Source organism: Eretmochelys imbricata, chromosome 7 (genome assembly GCF_965152235.1).
Source record: "Eretmochelys imbricata isolate rEreImb1 chromosome 7, rEreImb1.hap1, whole genome shotgun sequence".
Taxonomy (NCBI): Eukaryota; Metazoa; Chordata; order Testudines; family Cheloniidae; genus Eretmochelys; species Eretmochelys imbricata.
The window spans coordinates 31,022,906-31,042,065 of NC_135578.1; the positions used below are offsets into that span (position 1 = coordinate 31,022,906).

General features: G+C 45.2%; 2 protein-coding genes across 3 annotated transcripts in view; one reads left to right on the plus strand and one right to left on the minus strand.

Moving 5' to 3' along the window:
* MACROD1 (mono-ADP ribosylhydrolase 1) overlaps positions 1 to 19,160 on the plus strand; it is a 190,251-nt gene that overhangs the window by 34,639 nt on the left and 136,452 nt on the right. The window lies entirely within an intron of this gene.
* Positions 7,435 to 9,420, minus strand: FLRT1 (fibronectin leucine rich transmembrane protein 1). Its single transcript, XM_077822528.1, has one exon. It carries the CDS (start codon positions 9,418 to 9,420, stop codon positions 7,435 to 7,437), a length of 1,986 nt encoding a protein of 661 aa, XP_077678654.1.

A 19,160-nucleotide genomic window follows, 5' to 3' on the forward strand; every position in this document is an offset into this window, starting at 1 on the left:
GCATCTTTAAGTGCTTAAATACTAGAGCTGGCCAAAAAATGGAATTTCCATTCTGTGAACAATTCAAAATTATTTTGTTTCAATAAGGTCAAAATGTCTCGTTTAGACTTTTAGACAATATGATACTAGAATATAAAAATGCAGCATCAAAACCAAGCTTTCCTCCCTTTTAAAAACAAAACAATTTGGATAATTTCCTACAAAAATGCTGATGAAATCCAGCAAAAAAAATTCTGATTTAATCCAGTCAGCATTTTCTGACGGAAAACTGTTTTGTATGAAAATTTTTGATCAGGTTTGCTAAATACCTTTGGAGCCTAAATCCTGTTGGCTTTCAATGAGCCTTAGGCACCATATTACCTACGTCACTTTTAAATATGGATCTTTGTCTCCTAAGTCACTTAGGCACATTTGAAAATTTTATCCCATATCTCTTTAAACTCCCAGGGATGAGGGAGGGATGAGATAAATTGCTCCAGATTCTGGGATTGCAAAAACCAGGCCCTGCAAAAATGGAAGGGAACAAGAAGAAAATTTAAGAAGCCAGTGGAGAATTCAGGCCAAACAATTATGTGCTATTCAAAGAACGGTGTCTGCTGTTACTCCAATTAAAAGCCCTAGGCAGCTATCAAGCTGGATGGCATAAGTGAGTTGAACAGATAGCTCAATGTGTGTGTTGGGGGAGTGATGTCTAGTAGTGAGGCTAGATTGTAAGGTACAGAGACAGTCTGTGGACGAGACTGCTTCCTCGGAGAATTTTTGTGCTTGTCTTTAGGCTCAAGATTCCACCTGGATCAAATGTTGATGGTGGAAGCTACAGGGCTCGACTCTCGTTCGTTCACACTAGTGCAAAGTGAGCATGAAATATTCTGGTTGGTCTCTTGCCTGCTTTTCACATGGCATTTGCAGGATTGGGCCCCTGCAGGATGACCAGATAGCAAGTGTGAAAAATCAAGACGGGGGTGGGCGGTAATAAGTGGCTGTATAAGACAAAGCCCCCAATATTGAGACTGTCCCTATAAAATTGGGACATCTGGTTTCCCTAGGCCCCCAAGAGCCAAGATCACTGACGCTTCATGCAGAAGGAGCCAACCCTTGGCAGACATAAAAAAAAAAATCCATATTCAGTGTCACCTTTAAGCGGCTTCGTTTCAGCTAATGAGTTTAGCAACTGAATTTTTTGGCAACAAATAAATAAATAAAGGCAAATCATTTGCATTTTAAAACTTTTTTTTACCTGTTTGAATGGCTCTGTCTTAAATTATGGCAGCTTTGCAAGCTGAGCTGTAAATTGTTACTGTAAACTCCAGGTGCACGGAAGGGAAAGACATAAGCGAAACATGCTCGAATCACCTGAATTAATGAGCACCAGGTTTGCATTGTGCTAAACGTGTCCTCTTGGAGCACTAGTTCAAATTAGCTCCATTTGTTAAGTGCTGTGTGTAGAGTTAAACACTTAATAAAATTACACTTCGTGGGAGGTGGAATGCCGGAACTGAGGGCTGGATCCTTTCATGCAGTGTTAATCATATAAATATAAGCTCCGCTGTATGCCTTTCTTTTGTCGTCTTTTACCTTGCCATGGATGTGAATGGAAAGGAAGAGCAATAAGACTTTTCCTACTTTAAAATGACTTTCTTTTGAACTTTGTAAATAAATATCCCTCCATCCTATCCCTCGGTTGTTCTGGCAAGTGGCTAATTAGCTGCATAAATTTGCATTGGGATAGACCAGCGGCATAATCAGCTGGAGAAGCTGTATTTTCCAAGGAACATCAGAGCCAAGCTTTTCTGGAATTGCAGTTGCAGTTTGCAAGGGGTGAAGTGTAAAAGCAGATGTGGGCACAAGGGCAGATCTGGGGGTTTGTCTATAATGCAGGTTGCACTCCTGGATTCTCATGACTGCCAGACTTGTCAAAAAATAATCTCCAGCTCTCCTGGTTATAGAGAAGAACGTGACATCTGGAAGACAAATAAAAGGAACCCCACAGGTTTTGAAAAAAAAAAACCCTTCTGATTTTTGAATGCTTGCATTTGGACAGATAATGTGGTCTTATGGATAGAGCACTGCACTGGGATTCAGGAGACCAGGTGTCTATTCCTTGGTCTGCCACTGGCCTGCTGCGTGACCTTAGGCAAGTCATTTCCCCCCTCTGTACCTCAGTTTCCCACCTCTAAAATGGGGATAATGCTATTTATCCTTTGTAAAGCCCTTGAGATCTACTCATGAAAAAGGTTATATAAATGCTAGGGATTGTTACTAACTCAGATTAAAATCACCATACTCTCTATTGCTCTGTCTGTATCCAGGTTTCTTATCTTACACTTAGATTGTAAGCTCTTTGAAGCAGGGACTTGTGTCTTTTTCTGTGTTTGTATAGCTCCTGGCACATTGGGGTCCTGGTCCATGAATGGGGCTCCGATAATACAAATAATAAATAGTAATAATTGTTGCCACTCTGGTTGTAGATGAGATGAGATGAGCACGATTTTGATTATAAGCAAGATACAAGACCTGGTGTTCAGACAAATAAGTGCAAAAGTCTGTGGAGATGTCCTTATTATCAGTTTAAACCTGGCTCATATTGATTTAGATTGTGTTGATAAATGTAGAGCTTGGCTGTCCACAGAAATTGTACTGATTTAGCTAAAGATGTTAATGTTAAACTGATATAGATAAGTGGGTGCGACTGTGTGTGGACTGTACTCCATTGGTTTGATGCCAGAAGGGGCAATTACATCATCTAGTCTGACCTCCTGCATAACACAGGCCATAACATTTCACCCAGTTCCCCCTGTACTGACCCCAGTAACTTGTCGTTTGGCTAAAGCATCTTCCAGCAAGGCAGCCAGTCTGAATCTGGAGACACCTAAGAGATGGAGAATCCACCCCATCCCCTTGGAGTTTGTTCCAATGGTTAATCACTTGCACTGTGAAAGATTGGTGTCTTATTTCTAATTGGAATGTGTCTGACTTTAACTTCCAGCCACTGGGTCTTGTTCTGCCTTCCTTTGCTAGATTAAAGAGCCCTTTAGGGCCTACAATTTTCTCCCCATGAATGTAAGTGCTTACTAGTAATCAAAGTCACCTCCTGATCTTTTTGAAAAGCTAAACAGTTTGAGCTTATGAAGTCTCTGACTGGCAGGCATTTTTTTCAGCCCTTGAACCATTTTTGTGGGTCTTCTCTGCACCCTCTCCAATTTTTTAATATCCCTTTTAAAATATGGCCTGCTGAACTGGACACAGTACTTCAGTATCAGTCTCGCCAACGCCGTATACAGGGTTGATATAAACCAGGTTCAAATCGAAGTAAGACTATCCACTCTTTTTATACTGGTGCAACCTTCCCATATACACAATGCCGTACAGGCACAAGTCAAACCAATATAAACCAGTTTCAAATAGTTCACACAGTTTGCTCCAGTTTAACTAAACCATTTTTGATATGTGACCCAAAGTGGCTCGTTTCTAGGAAGGCAGTGTGTTCTAATGGATGGCACAAAGGATTAGGATTCAGGACACCTGGTTCTGTTCCCACCTCTGCCACTGACCTGCTGTATGACCTTGGGCAAATCACTTCCCCTCTCTCTGCCTCTGTATCCCGTCCCATTCTTAGTCTATTTATATGTAAGCTCTTTGGGGCAGGGGCTGTCTTTCATTATGTATCTCTGTATTGCACAGGTTGATGTGGCCTTGATCTTGGTCAGGGCTCTCCACTAGTTTTTACTTCAACCTACTAATGTGTGCTAAAACTACAGACTGCTTTGTCTTCACTAGGATATTAACTCATGTTAGCTAACACACCTTTTTTCCTAATGAAAATGCACCCATTGGGACTTGTCTAGCATGTGTTCAAGTGCTTTGCTGAATTGGGTCTAAATGCAGGACACATTGCCCTACGGCCAAGTGTTGTCCTTTATGCCTATGCAAAATGGGTGTGAAATGCCACCTAATCAGAACAGCAGCTAACTTTGCACTGGAATAAGTGACAAAACAAGACACAGGACAATGCAGAATCAAATCTTTTAGCCACTTCCCTTACTTGGGATTATTTTCCCCCTCTTGGGGCTGGAAGACAGAGGAGTTTTATTCTGTATCCTTATGGGTTATCTGGTCTAGAATTCGTTTAGTTTTGGCATCTATTGTTTTGTCATAAGCAGGTAAAAGTGTTTTATGTGGGATTGTTTTAGTTATTAAAGGATGAAAGCCACTGGCAGAGCCATCAGCAAGGAGACAGCACCTTTTACAGATATTGCTAATGGGATATTTATTGCCGGCTCTCCAATCAGCCAGATAATTGTATTTATTCCTATTCCCCAGAATCAAGGATTTTCAACTGTGTGTGTATGTATGTATGTATGTATGAAATAATAACAAATTATTAAACCACCAATTTGTAAGCCCCTAGAGGATAATAGGGTACTAAGTAACAGCCAACATGGATTTGTCAAGAATATGTCATGCCAAACCAACCTAATTTCCTTCTTTCACTGGATTACTAGCCTAGTGGATAGGGGGGAAGCGGTAGACATAGATCTTAATATTGGGCTTTTGACACAGTCCCACATGACACTCTCATAAGCAAACTAGGGAAATGTGGTCTAGATAAAATTACTTTAAGGTGGGTACAACTGGTTGAAGAACTGAATTCAAAGAGTAATTCAACGGTATGCCGTCAAACTGGGAGGGTGTATCTAGTGGGGTCCTGCAGGGGTCTGTCCTGGGTCTGGTACTATTCAATATGTTCATTAATGACTTGGATAACGGAGAGGAGAATATGCTTATGAAATTTGTGGATGACACCAAGCTGGGAGGGGTTGAAAGCATTTTATGACTTTGAGAAATTGGAGAACTGGTCTAAACCACTCAGATGAAATTCACTAAAGACAAGTGCAAAGTACTACATTTAGGAGGGAAAAATGAAATGCACAACTACAAAATGGGGAAGAACTGTCTAGGTGGTAGTTCTGCCAAAAAAGACCTGGGGATTATGCGGATCACAAACTGAATATGAATCCACTATATGATGCAGTTGCAGAAAAGGTTAATATCATTGTGTCATAGGTAAGACAGTGGAGGTAAGTGTCACACTCTCCTTAGGACTGGAGAGGCCTCAGCTGGAGAACTGTGTCCAGTTCTGGGCGCCAAACTTTAGGAAGATGTGGACAAACTGGACAGAGTCCAGAGGAGAGCTATAAAAATGATAAAAGGTTTAGCAAACCTGACCTATGAGGAAAAATTAAAAAAAAAATGGCCATGTTTAGTCTTGAGAAAACAAGTCTGAGGGGAGACCTGATAATAGCCTTCCAATATGTAAAGGGCTGTTATAAAGAGGACGGGGATCAATTGTTCTCCATGTCCACTGAAGGTAGGACAAGAAGTCATGGGCTTAATCTGCTGCAAGGGAGATTTGGGTTAGATATTAGGAAAAACTTTCTAATAAGAAGAGTAGTTACGCACTGGAACAGGCTTCCAAGGGAGGTTATGGAATCTCCATCATTGGAGATATGTCAGAATGGGTTGGACAAACACCTGTCTTAGATGGTTCCGCCTCAGTGTTGGGGGGTGGACTAGCTGACCTTGCAAGGTCCCTTCCAGTCCTACATTGCTATGATTCTATGAAAGAGAGACAGACAGACCTCTGTGTGTGTGTGTGAGATTGGCTCTGTTTGTGTGTTTCTCTGTGTGCATGTTTTGTGTGTGTGTGTGGGGGAGGAGGCAGCAGTGGGGGCAAGTGAATATTCATGCCTAGGCTGGTACAGCCCCCTCACTGATTCCCCCAGACCTCTGTCAGCGACTTTAGATCCCGTGTCCACTCTGTGATGACCTTATGAGCCTCTGAGATCTGGTACTTCGGCTGCTAGTGCCAAAGGCCCACATGCCGTAGTTAGCACCAGGGCATCGCCATGCACCTTCCACAAACCCTGCTCTGAGATACAGCCTCACAGGAGCACAGTGGCACTGCAGCGGATTCCTTATGCATGTGTTCTAGCCCAGGGCTAGATCTGTGCACCTGAGCGAGTGGGGTTTAGTGGTTAGAGCGGGGGGACACTGGGAGTTAGGATGCCTGGATTCTATCCCCAGCACTGCTGGAGTGTAGTACCATGTCCTTGCACTTGACCTTGCACACACCTTTCCTAAAACATTCAGGCCCAAGCCCATGGAATTGCACCCAGTCGCTCCTATCCTGATTTCGGACCTGGGTGTAATTTTAAAACCTTTGAATGTTAATAAAAGGAGAAGAAAGTTAAAAGTCAAGGCTGGGTTTTCCAAGGAAGATAGATGAGTGTTAATTGGGGCTGCTTATATATCTTTGTGGCTTCCTGAGCAAACCTGCCTGGTCCTGCTCTTAAAAAGAAAGTACCATTGTGGCTTTGTTTAGAGCAATTCTAACCATCTCGGCAGGATTCTCCCAAACCAGCGGTGACCCAGAATGGGTTTTTCCTAGCACCATGGGCCCCCTGTGCATTCCTGCTTCCCAACACCTGGCCCAAAAGGCAGAATCTTCCACCGAAGCCTATTGTGCTGGAATCTGAATCGAAATCCACTTCTTCCCCCAAATATATGTGACCCAATGGAACCTGAGATACATTTGGACATCAGCATCCTGCACCTTATCCCCTGGAAGCCATCACCCGAGCTGTCTGGAAGAAAATGATGATGAGGAGGTTTGTGTGTGTGTGTGTGTATATATATATATATGTGTGTGTGTATATATATATATATATATAATTTTTTTTGCTATGGACAAAGCTATGAATTGAATTAGATAATGTTTCTACTTGAAGTGTCTGGAGTTAACCAAGGGGTCCAATTCAATTGTCCGCGCCCAGGAACTATGCTGCAATATGGAATATTTTCCCATTTCCCCCCCAGCTTTGGGAGAGGGGGGAAATCCAAATCCGTTCGCTCTTAACAAAACAGTTGACGAAGGCGGCATAAAAAGTAAAACCAAGCAACCAGTTATGGGAATAAAGACAGGAAAGGGTTGGAAGTAGATCCCATTAAAATGAGAGAAAAATCCTCCTCTCCTATCTGAAGCGGGGATGGCTAAACCGTCAACGGTCAGCAGTCAGGAATGACAGTTGTGTGTTGATTTTTTTTTTCTTTTATAACCTATCTCCTGAAAAAGAAAATAGATTTACACGAGAGGAAAGATATGAATAGGTAGCTTTTTCTCCTCAATCCATGACGATCCATGAGCACGTGTTGTTCGTCTGAAATCTGGAATATTAAATATAAATTATGTCTTTTTTTTTTTTAATTTTTAACCACCCCTTGTTTTTCTACAAAATAGTTTTTCCCTCCCTTCTCCCCAATGCCTGCCATTCAAGCCGTTTCTGTTAGAGAAAATAGTTTCTCCTCGATTTGTAAGCCATCCGGTGGCAGCCGCATGGGGCGGTGTGGGGGTTGAGAGGGAGCGATGGTTCTCCATCATGTATAGGTGTAATCTATGTCTGGGATGCCTCCGTCTCTATATCCACGGGTTGTGCCGTAGCCGATGGTATGGGTGCTTTTGTATAAGCTGGTGCCGTTGGATGGGAATATCGTGTGGATTACGTATTCCTCCTTGGCTCGGTGTTGGTTGATGGGAAGCATCTGCAACCCGGGACCTCGGATCTCCAGGATGGAGTTGTCCTTCTTGGTACCCGATTCGACGTAGTCGTCTTTCTTCCGGCTGCCCCTGCTGTAGGCCCTCTCCCGCGTCAGCAGCTCGCCCGTCCGGTGGACATACCAGCAAATGGCTGCCAAGACCAGGAAGAGGAAGACTAAGGCCACTGCCCCACCAATGATCCCTGCCAGAGGCAGCCCAGCCATTGGGTCAACGTTCTGCTCCCGGTTGAGGGTGGTAGTGGGGCTGTAGGTGTCAGCTGTCTCTGCTTTGGCACACACCGGAGTTTCATCTGCCACATAGGTGCTGCCTGTCTCCATGGTGACCATGCAGATGATGTAGGTGGACTTGGGCTCCAGGGCCGTTAGCAAGTACTCGGTCTTGTCCCCTTGCACCAGGGTCTCGGTGATGGAGCCTACCGCTGGGCTGTGACCCAGACGCAGCCAGCTGAGCCGGAAGGAAGCAGCAGGTAGCATGGCCTTCCAGCTAATCTGGATGCTATCGGCCGTCAGTGGCTTGACGTTGAGAACCAAAGCCTTGGTGCCGGTCCCTGTGGCCATGGGGTAGTCAATGTTGGAGTCTGGCAGGCGGATCCCAGGTCGCTTGGCTTTGAGGGTGAAGAGGGAGCCCTGAGGTGTAGTGACGGCTGCGTGGCTGGTGGTGGTCTTGGCTGCCACTGCATTGCCCTGTGCACCCGCCTCAAAGCACTCATCCATCTCGTTGGTGATGTCCTTGATGGCCATGCCTCTCACTTTATCTGGCCCTTGACACATCAGCCCCCTCACGTTGACCACTGAAGCCCGGGCCTTGACCCAGTCCCTCAGCCACATGAGGCTGCAACCACAGAACCAAGGGTTGTTCCTGAGCAGCAGCTGGGTCAGGCTCTCCAGGTCATCGAACAGGCCCTTGGGCAGAGTGGTGAGGTTGTTGTTGGACAAGTCCAGCCTCTCAAGCTCCCTCATTTTGGACAGGGTGTTGTAGGGGATGTGGCTGATGGCGTTATCCTGGAGGTACAGCTTCTGCAAATGGGAGTTGGGCAGATTGAGCGGAGGGGCAGCCAGAGAGTTGCGCACCAGGGACAGCTCGCTGAGGTTCTGCAGCCGACTGAAGGTGTCGTCGGCGATGCGCTGGTTGGCCAACAGGTTCCCATCCAGCACCAGCCGTCGCAGGCTGTTCAGCCCTTTGAAAGCGTGCAGCGGGATGGTGGAGATGCGGTTGTCATCCAGCCGCAGCTCCTCCAAAGTGCGAGGCAGGCCAGACGGGATGCTGCTGAGGTGGTTGCGGGACAGGAAGAGCAGCTTGAGGCGGGTGCTGTCAGCAAAGGCGTCGTCCTCAATGCTGACAGTGGAGACGGAGTTGTCGTCCAGGTGGAGCTTCTCCAGCAGGGGGATGCGGGCCAGGGAGTCGCGAGCGATGGTGCGCACATTGTTGTCCTGGAGGTGCAGCTCCCGCAGTGAGCGTGGCAGGTTGACGGGGAACTCGTCCAGGTCATTCTCATAGAGATAGATCACCTGGACGTTGAGTTTGGACTTGAGGTTGGAGGGGATACCAGCATTGTTGATCTGGTTGTTCTGTAGGTACAGGGTGGTGGCATCATCGGGGATGTCGGCTGGGATGGAAGTCAGGCCCCGGTCGTTGCAGTAGATAAAGCCGTTGTCGCAGCGGCACACCGAGGGGCAGGAGGCACCACTGGCCATCACCTCGCTCAGGAAGGCCACCAGGCCATAGCACAGCAAGAGCCAGTCACGCAGGTCCATGGCTGATGCTGTGGTCACCACCGTGGAGGTCACCGTGGATGCTGTTGTCATTGTGCCGGGGGTGGTGGGGAGTGGACCCTGGGTTACACCTTTGGGACCTGTAGAGGGGAGAGAAATGGGAGGAGCCTGAATTATGGAGGTGGAGCTACATGGGGATTAGAGATGGGGTAGGCCTGCAACATGGGAATGGGGGCTGAGCATTGGGTGTTCTGTCTATCAATCGACTGATGGATCTATCAGGTCAGGCACTGCATAGACCCCCACCAATATCAGGGCCCTGATATGCTGACTCTTCACAGACACACAGCAAAAGGCAGTCCCTGAAGACCTTAGACTCTAACAGACAAAGAGTCATGAAGGAAACAGAGAGGCAGTGACTTGCCCAAGGTCACCCAGCAAGTCAGTGGCAGAGCCAGGAACAGAATCCAAGTGTCTGGAGTCCTAGTCCAGTGCCTTGACCAATAGATCACACCACCTCACAACAACGTCTCAGTCAGCCGATAGGTACATCTATTTTTGATGATTGAAAAATAAAATCACTCAGCTAAAAATCCCAACAAAACTTCTCCATGGTCCAGATGAAATCTGGGGTGGGTTTTTTTCCTTTTACGACCCAAAAAGCAGATCCCCTTATCAATTAAAAAATCCAGCACCACTAATGCACCCCCCCACCTCACTTTGCTTCCAGCACTAAATCTTCCCCCGGCATCTGTCAGGCTGCAAAATCTGCTGCAGAAGACGTATAAATCCATGTTAATAAGAGCTTTCTAATGGCAACGCTGACACGCCAGCTTCCAGCTGCCTCGGAGATATAGCCACAACACTGCATACATTAGAAGCAGATAACAGAGACGTGCGCACATTCCCGCTACCTGCATGCATTTGTCTCTCCTTGTCGCTCAGCCACCCACTCGTCCCATCGTTCCTCTCGGTAAAGGGTGTCAGAGAGAAACTAATGCACTGCAGATTTGTGTCTTTCAGGGGATTTGAGATTTACATATTATTAGTGGTGTTACGGTAGTGCATAGATATAGATCTGTCGATCAAATTGATAGTGTTGGCACTGCACAGAGCCCACTGAGATCCGGATCCCATTGTGCCGGGCTCTGCACAGACACATAGTGAGAGACATCTCCTGCCCCAAAGATCTTGCAGTCTAAGACCTGCTATGCACAGTGTTTGTCTCAGTATAATTGTGTGGATTGTGGGATGACTTTTTACTGATGTAGTGTTACCGGCATAGCCATTAGTGTGGAGACATGTACACAGGGAGCCTAGCACAATGGGGTCCATGACTGTCCATGACTGAGACTCCTAGGCATTATGGTAATGGGAGAGATAGGAATAGAATCCAGGTATCTGGATTCTCATCCCCCTGCTTTAACCACTAGACCACACTAGAACCCAGGGATTCAGCCCATCCTGCTGCAACCAATAGACCCCACTCTCCTTCCAGAGCTGGGACTAGGACCATGGTGTCCTGACACCCAGCCCTGCTGCTCTAACTGCTATAATTTTATCGATGTGTATTATAGTAGCGCTTAAGGGACAGCCAAGATTGGGCCTCTATTTTGCTAGGCACTGTACACGCATAAAGTAATAGACAGTTCCTGCCCCACTTTCTGAGCCGGGAATAGAACCCAGGTGTCCTCATTCCCCTCATAAGGGCTTAGCCATTCGATCATGCTCTCTCTGAGGTGTGCCTGGGGCTGCAGCCAGCTTCAAGTGCAAAGTCCCGAAGTTCATAGATTCTAAGGTCAGAAGGTACCCCTGTGATAATCTATTCTGATCTCCAGGGTGAAAGGCCACAGGACGGCCCTGGAATAATTTCTGGTTGAACTAAAGTTAAGCAGAGATGGATGAATTTCTGAGGCTGTGTAACAACAGCTGCATGTCACCTTGTATGTGTGTGCGGATCCTAGGTTGTTACCACTTTGCACAATACCTATGTTGGCTCAGGATTGTAATAGAGTTGAGATTGTATCTTGCGCTGTGGCATGATGGATAATGGTGGAGTTTATGGAGTCACGGACCAGAGCGCTCCTGCTTCCTGCCTCTATTGCAGACACTCATCTTCCTGCCTTAGCATCCTTCCTGCTGTGTTAGCACCCAGCCTCTGAGTTTCCCAACTGCGCGGCAACAGATCTTTGCAGAGGAGAGACCGTCCAGGCCACAGGGCACTTTGTTACAAGGCCACCTGCTTTGGCTGCTCTTTTATGTCCTGTTGTTTATATTTCATGGTTTATGTAGCCTATCAAATTAAGTGCAGTAAATCGCCTGGTTTTATGGGTAGGTTTTATTTGCCTGGATCCTTGTGTAGCTGGGAGAGGGATGCAGTGGAGTAGATAGGGACAGAGGATTGCATGGTGGTAAAGCAGTGGGAGTGGTGTGCCTAGATTAGAGGTCCCCAAACTGTGGGGTGCGCTCTCCTAGAGGTAAGGGGGGCAAGAAGTGAATTTTGGGGACTATTGGCCTAGATGATGTCTTCACTGGGGAGGGGAGTAATCCCCATTCCAGGAACACCTCCCATAACTCAGACTCACACACCCTGCTCCAGTTTTACTGCACCTTAACACAGGGGCTTTACTCTAGGGCCAAAGCTCTGCTGGCACCTCCCATAACTCAGACTCATAGGCACACACCCTGCTTCAGTTTTACTGCGCCTTAACACAGGGATTTTGCTCTAGATGGTCTTTCTTTCTTTCTTTCTTTCTTTCTTTCTTTCTTTCTTTCTTTCTTTCTTTCTTTCTTTCTTTCTTTCTTTCTTTCTTTCTTTCTATTGCAGTTTAAAAATAGATACCTCTTTCTCTCCCCATCACTTCCCAAAAACACCTCTCACCTATCTATCCATCCATCCCCCTACACACTCCCATCTATCTATCTATCCCTAACCTCACCTCACCTCCCTTCCTTGTGGCTGTGTCTTTGTCCCCCAGCTTGGCTGCGGTGAAAGGCTGCCTGTGGAGAACAGTGCCAGTGAGTTCTACCACAGGTTATGCTTTACAGGGACTCATCCGGGGCCCTTTCACCTCACCTGAGTTAAACCCCGTCCAATGTTAGTTTTTTACAAGGCCTTTACATGGAAGATTTGAGCCAGCGAGGTCTTCTGCTTGGCCAGTGCCCATTAAATCACTAGGAACCACTCACTTTGCTTGAGTTCATTATGCATTCGGCTCCTCTATAAATTTTACATTTCTTTTTTTTCTTCCCTGTCTCCTTTTTCCCCGGCTCACTCTTAGTTTTGGCCATTTCCTCCATTATGAGACATAAAATCCTTTATGGTTCAGTATCTCTCACTGCCAAATAAGGGTCTCATTTCCCAATCTCTTTTGGCCCCTGCTGCTTCTTTGAAGACAAACTGTGGATATTTTTTCCTATTCCTCCCTTAAAATTGCTTTGACAATTTTTCTTAACCTCTTGTGAAGGACAATACATAGAACTAACCTGCAGTGAGCTTTACAAACAGTAATGCAGTGGTTATGGCAGTAGCTTTGGACTTGGGAGACCGAGGTTCAATTCCTGCTCTCCCACAGACTTCCTAGGGGACCTGAGGCATGTCACTGAGCTTCTCTGTGCCTCAGTTTCCCATCCTGTAAAATGGGGATAGCACTGCCCCACTTTATGGGGGGTTGAGAAGATAAATACATTAAAATATTGTGAGGTGCTCAGGTATTATGGTAATAGAGGCAAGATTGGGTGCCTTACATAGATAGGTCTCAACTGCAGCGAATGGGTTGGATGGACCACTGGTCTGACCTAAGGAAGTGCGGGACAGATTGGCCCATTGGTCTAATCTGGGGCAGCAAGGATGGTGCAGGGATACTGCGTTGGATGGGCCCCATCAAAAATGAATTTGTGTTGATTTCCCACATTTTTTTTTGTTTCAGAAAGAAACTTTAAAAAAATTCTGAAAAATCAAAACAGTTTTGACATTTTCAACAGGAAAGATTTTGATATGTCAGCATGAACATTTCTTTTAATTTCATTTTAAGTTCAAAAAGGTTCAAATTCAAAATAGCATGCTTTGATTTTGTCAAAACGAAGTGTTTTGTTCAACCTGAAACAATTTTTCCCCCTGACTTTCCAATTCACTGACAATTTAACTTTTTTAAATTTTTGGTCTGACAAGAAATGATTTTTGTTTTTTACTTTTCAAAACTGCCAATGAACCAAAAAATCCATTGTTCATCCACCTGATGGGACCATAAAAGTTCCTCAAATAGTTAAAGATGCTTTATTAATACTCTCGCCGTTCAGTGAGTCAAACGGTTTCTTGGTCCTGATTGCTCTGGTTTTGTGCAAAGCTTTTGCCATGCAGAATAAGTGTAAAGCAGCTGCAAACTGCAAGGGAAGGATGGTGCAGGGGTAAGTGTGCAAGCCTGAGATATAGAAGACCTGAGTGGGGATTTAGGCTCCTAAGAATGGCACTTAGGCCAGTTCTAAACTTGGAAGACTTTGCCAGTCTAATTCTCCTTTTGAAATATTGCTAAAGTCAGCAGTTTCTTGTGGCAAGGAATTCAGCTTAACTGTCACTGACACCACGTACTGAGTTACTAATAGCCCCTAGCTCTTCTGCCACATCTTTCAACAGTAGAACTCCGAGCACTTTACACAGGAGGTCAGGATCATTATCCCCTTCTTACAAATGGGGAAACTGAGGTATAAGGCAGTGAGGCGACTTGCCCAGGGTCATCCAGCAGGCCAGTGGCAGAGCTAGGTATTGAACACAAGTTTCCTGAGTCCACGTGCAATGCCCTATCTACTAGGCACCACTGCCTGCCTAGCATAGTTAGCCAAGGTCCCATATGGAGGCAGTGTGGACTAGTGACAAGGGCACCAAGGACTGACAGTGCAAATCAGGAGACCTGGGTGCTAATCTTAACCCCGCTGGGAATAAGGGTTGGGAGCTAACCCAATCACCTCAAGAGGAGGCTGATTTGAACAAAGGGCTGTGAAAATCAGACTCTTTTAAGGCATCTCAAACTGGGCCAACAAAATCCCTTTGGAAAAGCTTGCATTGGCTGCCAAGAGTTGGGGGTAAGGCTGATGGAAGTGTAGCCCATGATCAATGCAGAGTGATGCTTCTGAGCGGCTGAGCATGACACCCACCAAAATAAACCATTTGAATTCCTGCAGGAGTCTTTAACCTGCCTAATAATTCATACTGCTGCTAAATCCACTCTGCAGCTTGCCAAGCCTTCTTTGCCTGAGGAAATACGTTTAAACATTAAAATCTGCCCATGCATCTTGACGTTCCATCAGGCAACGCTCCTGCATTGCTCTGCAGACAGCATCAGCCAGCCAGGGAGGAGTAATAAACTCCCAAGCCAGCCTGCAGTTTATAGCAGCTGGGAATCTGGCCCCATTGACGTCAGTGGAATGCCGGCGATTTACACCACCTGGGAATCTGCCCCCGATTACATTTAGAACAATCCATTCACTTCCATTGCAGGCCCCTTGCCCAAACTTCCAGCCTTGCATATGGCTATTGATTGGTATGAGGGCCTTAGCATCGTGGGAGATGCTCTCTGTTCTTTTGCCGTGGTGGCATTTCTGTTTTGGCCCTTGGTTATTTTGAAGCCAGTGGACCTGGGGGAGAATGCGACAAATCAGGTGCCTTAATCCAGTGGTTCTCAACCCTTTTTTTCATTTGCAGACCCCTAAAATTTTTCAGATGGAGCTGTGGCCTCTTCGGAAATCTTTAAACATAGTCTGGGGACTCCAGGTTGAAAATCACTGTTCTATGGTAACGAGAACCTTTCGTGGACCCCTTAGACAGTGTCTGCGGACCCCAAGTTGAGAACTGCTGTTAATCCACCTCTTTTCAGGGTGGAAGAATATAAAAATCTGGTGCTTTATTCCATTCCTGAATGCATGTTTCCACCAGTTGTACGCACCGGCCGATGGGAATTTGAAGGGATCTGTTAGCATTGCTGTGACTCCAATACTTTAAACTCAGTTGCCCCCAAAGCTCAGCTCCTTGCTCCGCAGTTTATCCCTCTGGGGCCCATCTGCATCCATGCAGACAGCAGAACAGAAGCAACTAGACATCACGGCCTGTCTCATGTGTGCCTTTTGCAAAGGCCAAATCGAAAGAAGGGGGAGAGATGAAGGAGGTGGAGGAGAGTGGGAGGTGGTGCTGGTGAGGATTTCATAGTGGGAAGCGAGTGGACTGGGGAGCACGTGTCGGGGGGGTGTGTGCAATGCTGCTAAAAGCTACTCAGATCTGCCCCTGGGTGTGGGGGAAAGGTTCCCTGGAGGAAATGTGGTTCCGTTTAGTCATACTGCAGGGATTAATTGTGAGGAGGAGTTGGGCGTGGAATATGAGCTTTTGTCTGTTTGTTTCAGTGGCTCTTTAAAAGGAGAAATGTATTTAAAACAGCCCCCACACAAACACACATACACAGTGCTGCTTACTCCTAGGTTCTGTCCCCAGCTCTGGGAAGGGAGTGGGGTCTAGTGGTTAGAGAGGGGCCTGGAAGTCAGGACACCCAGGTTCCATGCCTAGCTGCATTCTCTTGAGCCCCTACCACCTCTTTTCAGCTCATATTCCCCAGGCTGTAAAATGGGGGTGATGATTATGACACCCTCATGTGGATGGTTAAACTTCATTGGTTTAATATTTGAAAAGCACTTTCAAATCTTATTTCCTCTCCCCCTACATCCCCAAGGACCGAGTACAGCTACCTTGAGTGTCATTTGCTCAGGACTTTACACCCCCAACTCAGGAAAAGTGCCATGGATTTAGTTAGTACAAATAGTAAGGATGTGATTTTATCCAGTTGGACAGTGGTCAGAATTTGGGATTTCTGTTCTGCAGACATTTCTGACACTTTGGAATTTCCTTTGGTCCTGACTTAGAAATCTTTAAATTTCTTGTGAAGTGAAAATTCTGAACAACTTTGATTTGGAAATATAGAAATGGCATTTTTGAAGCACTTTATTTAAAGTTTGTCACTTCGATTTTTATATTATAATATAGAATCATAGAAATATAAGGTTGGAAGGGACCTCAAGAGGTCCCCTTCATGCTAAGGCAGGACCAAGTATACTTAGACCATCCCTGACAAGTGTTTATTCAACCTATTCTTAAAAACCTCCAATGACAGCGATCCCACAACCTCCCTAGATAACCTGTTCCACTGCTTCTACTATTTTATTGGGTACCGTGACCAATGCTGGTGTCCACTCTTCGAAAGAGAGTGTGGACAAATTGGAAAAGCTTCTGAAAATTGCAGTAGGAATGATTTGAGGCCTGGAAAATGATTATATATTGTACATAACATAATAGTAAATATGATAAAGTTGAACAAAATAGTTTGATAATTTTTTGTTGAAAACACTGATGAAATCAAGACATTCCCGTGAAACATTTTGATTTAATTGAATTGGCTTTTTCTGACAGAAGACTGTTCCATTGGAAAATTTCTGACCAACTCTACACAGTGTCCCTTAACTCCATTCTGGGAGGTTAGGCTCAGAGTTACCTGCTTTGCTAGATTTTAAGGCCAGTAAAGGACCATTATTCTAATCTGACCTCCTGCCTAACCAATTGCACATGATCTCTCGGTGGGATTCTGTAGTTATGAGGGTGAACATGATCCTTCGGCATATAACAGGGAAATATCAAGTAGGAGTCTGGAGGTAGTATTACCTCTCTACACGGCATTGATGAGACCATTACTGGGATACTGTGTCCAGTTCCGGTGTTCATATTTCAAAAAGGAGGTTGAAAAACTGGAAAGGGTCTAGAAAATTGCTGTGAGAATGATTCAAGGTCTGGAAAACCTGCCTTCGAGTCAGAGACTTAAGATGATAATTCTGTTTAGTTTCTCCAAGAGAAGGTTAAGAGGTGACTTGACCATGGTCTAGAAGTACCTCTTTGGGGAAAAGATTTAGAGAGCAGAGGGCTCTTCAGTGCATCACACAAAGGCAGGAGATCCAATGGCCATGAGGTGAAGCTAGACAAATTCACACTAGAAATAAGGGGAGGGGATTACCTATTGGAAGAGCTGATCCAGAGAAAGGGTGGATTCTCCATCACTTAGAGTCTTTGAGTGAGGCTAAAAAAGTCACACCTTATTTCTGATCTGAATTTGTCTAGTTTCAACTTCCAGCCATTGGATCATGTTAGGTCTGCATCTGCTAGATTGCAGAGCCCAATTTCTGTATCCCCTGTAGATATTTATAAACTGTGATCAAGTCACCCCTTAATCTTTGGTTTGCTGGAGTCTCTCACTATAAGGCATGTTTTCCAATCCTTTAATCATTATTGCTCTCTCCAATTTATCACCATCCTTCCTGAATTGTGGGCACCAGGATTAGACAGAGGATTTAAGAGCCCTCTGTTCTCAGAAATCTCCATATTGTAAACTTTCTTATAGGCTGCGATCAAGTCACCACCTAACCTGCTCTTTGATTAGCTAACTAGATTGATTGATCTCCGCAAGTATCCCACTTTAAGGCAGGTTCTCCAGACTTTGTATCCTTCTTGTGCTTCTTCTCTGGATCCTTTCAAATTTTTCAACCTCCTTTTGAAAGTGTAAATACTGGAATTGGATTTGCCAGACTGGATCAGAGTCAAGGTCCATCTAATCCAGTTTCCTATTTCTTGGAGTGGCTGGTACCAGATGATTCACAGGAAGGGTCAGAATCCAGTAGTGGGCTCATGTGAGGTAATCTCCCCCCACCCCATGAAGGTCTCATCCTGGTCTCTGGTACTATCATTGTTTCCATTTTACAGATGGGGAAACTGAGGTACAGACAGAGACCATGACTTGCCCATGGTCATGAAGGAGGGCAACGGCAGAGCCAGAAATAGAACCCAGGTGTCCTGCATCCCAGTCTAGTGTGCTATGCACTAAATATCGCCTCCTTATAAATACCTCCCCCATTTACACACCTGACACTGAACTGCCACTCCTGTAGGTACTCCTTAAAAGTTCCCCATCCAAATCCAACCCAACCTGATCCTCTTTAAATTGCAAGCAGATGGGAAGTTTTATAAATGAGTCGTTCTTTCGTTACCAAGATGCTATCACGGTGCAAAGCAAAGAGTCACCTCGGAGCAGGACAAACTGACTTAGCTGAGATTCTGTCTGATGTTTATCTCTAGGTGTCTTTTTATAGAACTTGTAATGTGCCCGCTTCTTAAGGAAAAAAAAACAACCCTAGAGTTAATTATTTTGCCAATTTCATGCTGCATGCATTATGCATCGAGCCTTATCTTGGCTGTAATTGCAGACAGGTATGCAAATGCCTCTCAAAAGGGATTGTTAAAAGAAGTTCGCTCAGTTGCATTGTATCCAGGGCTAATAGAAACGAAAATTGCTCCAGTTAATAGAAAATGATACACGTTAGAAGCGGGGTGGGGAAAAGAAAATTCAAATTTGTGTCTGGGGAGGTTAATTATATTGATAGCAACATCTGATATGACAATATTTTTCTAGGGGGAAAATGGTATAAGAAGAGGAGTAATTTGGAGCTTCCCTTCATTAGGAGATATCCACATTCCATCTCCCATACTGGGCGTCAGTTCGATCAGTTTGTTTTTTATTAGGTGTTCGCGGAAACATTTAAAAATATATATATATGTATAGTTAAAAAATGGAAGGAGAAAATGTAAAATGTTAGACTCAGTAATAAAGTAGTGGCAAAATCTGTTCAGTGCAGGATGAAGAAACAGCATGGTCCAGGGTTTACTGTGGTATGAGGATTTTATTGTATTGTACCACCTAAAAACCCCAACCAAGATCGGGATTCCATTGTACCAGATGCTGCCCAGATCCTGA

What these genes read in the sequence shown, in the direction of transcription:
- FLRT1 (XM_077822528.1), bottom strand. Translation starts at nt 9,420, where the DNA reads ATGACAACAGCATCCACGGTGACCTCCACGGTGGTGACCACAGCATCA.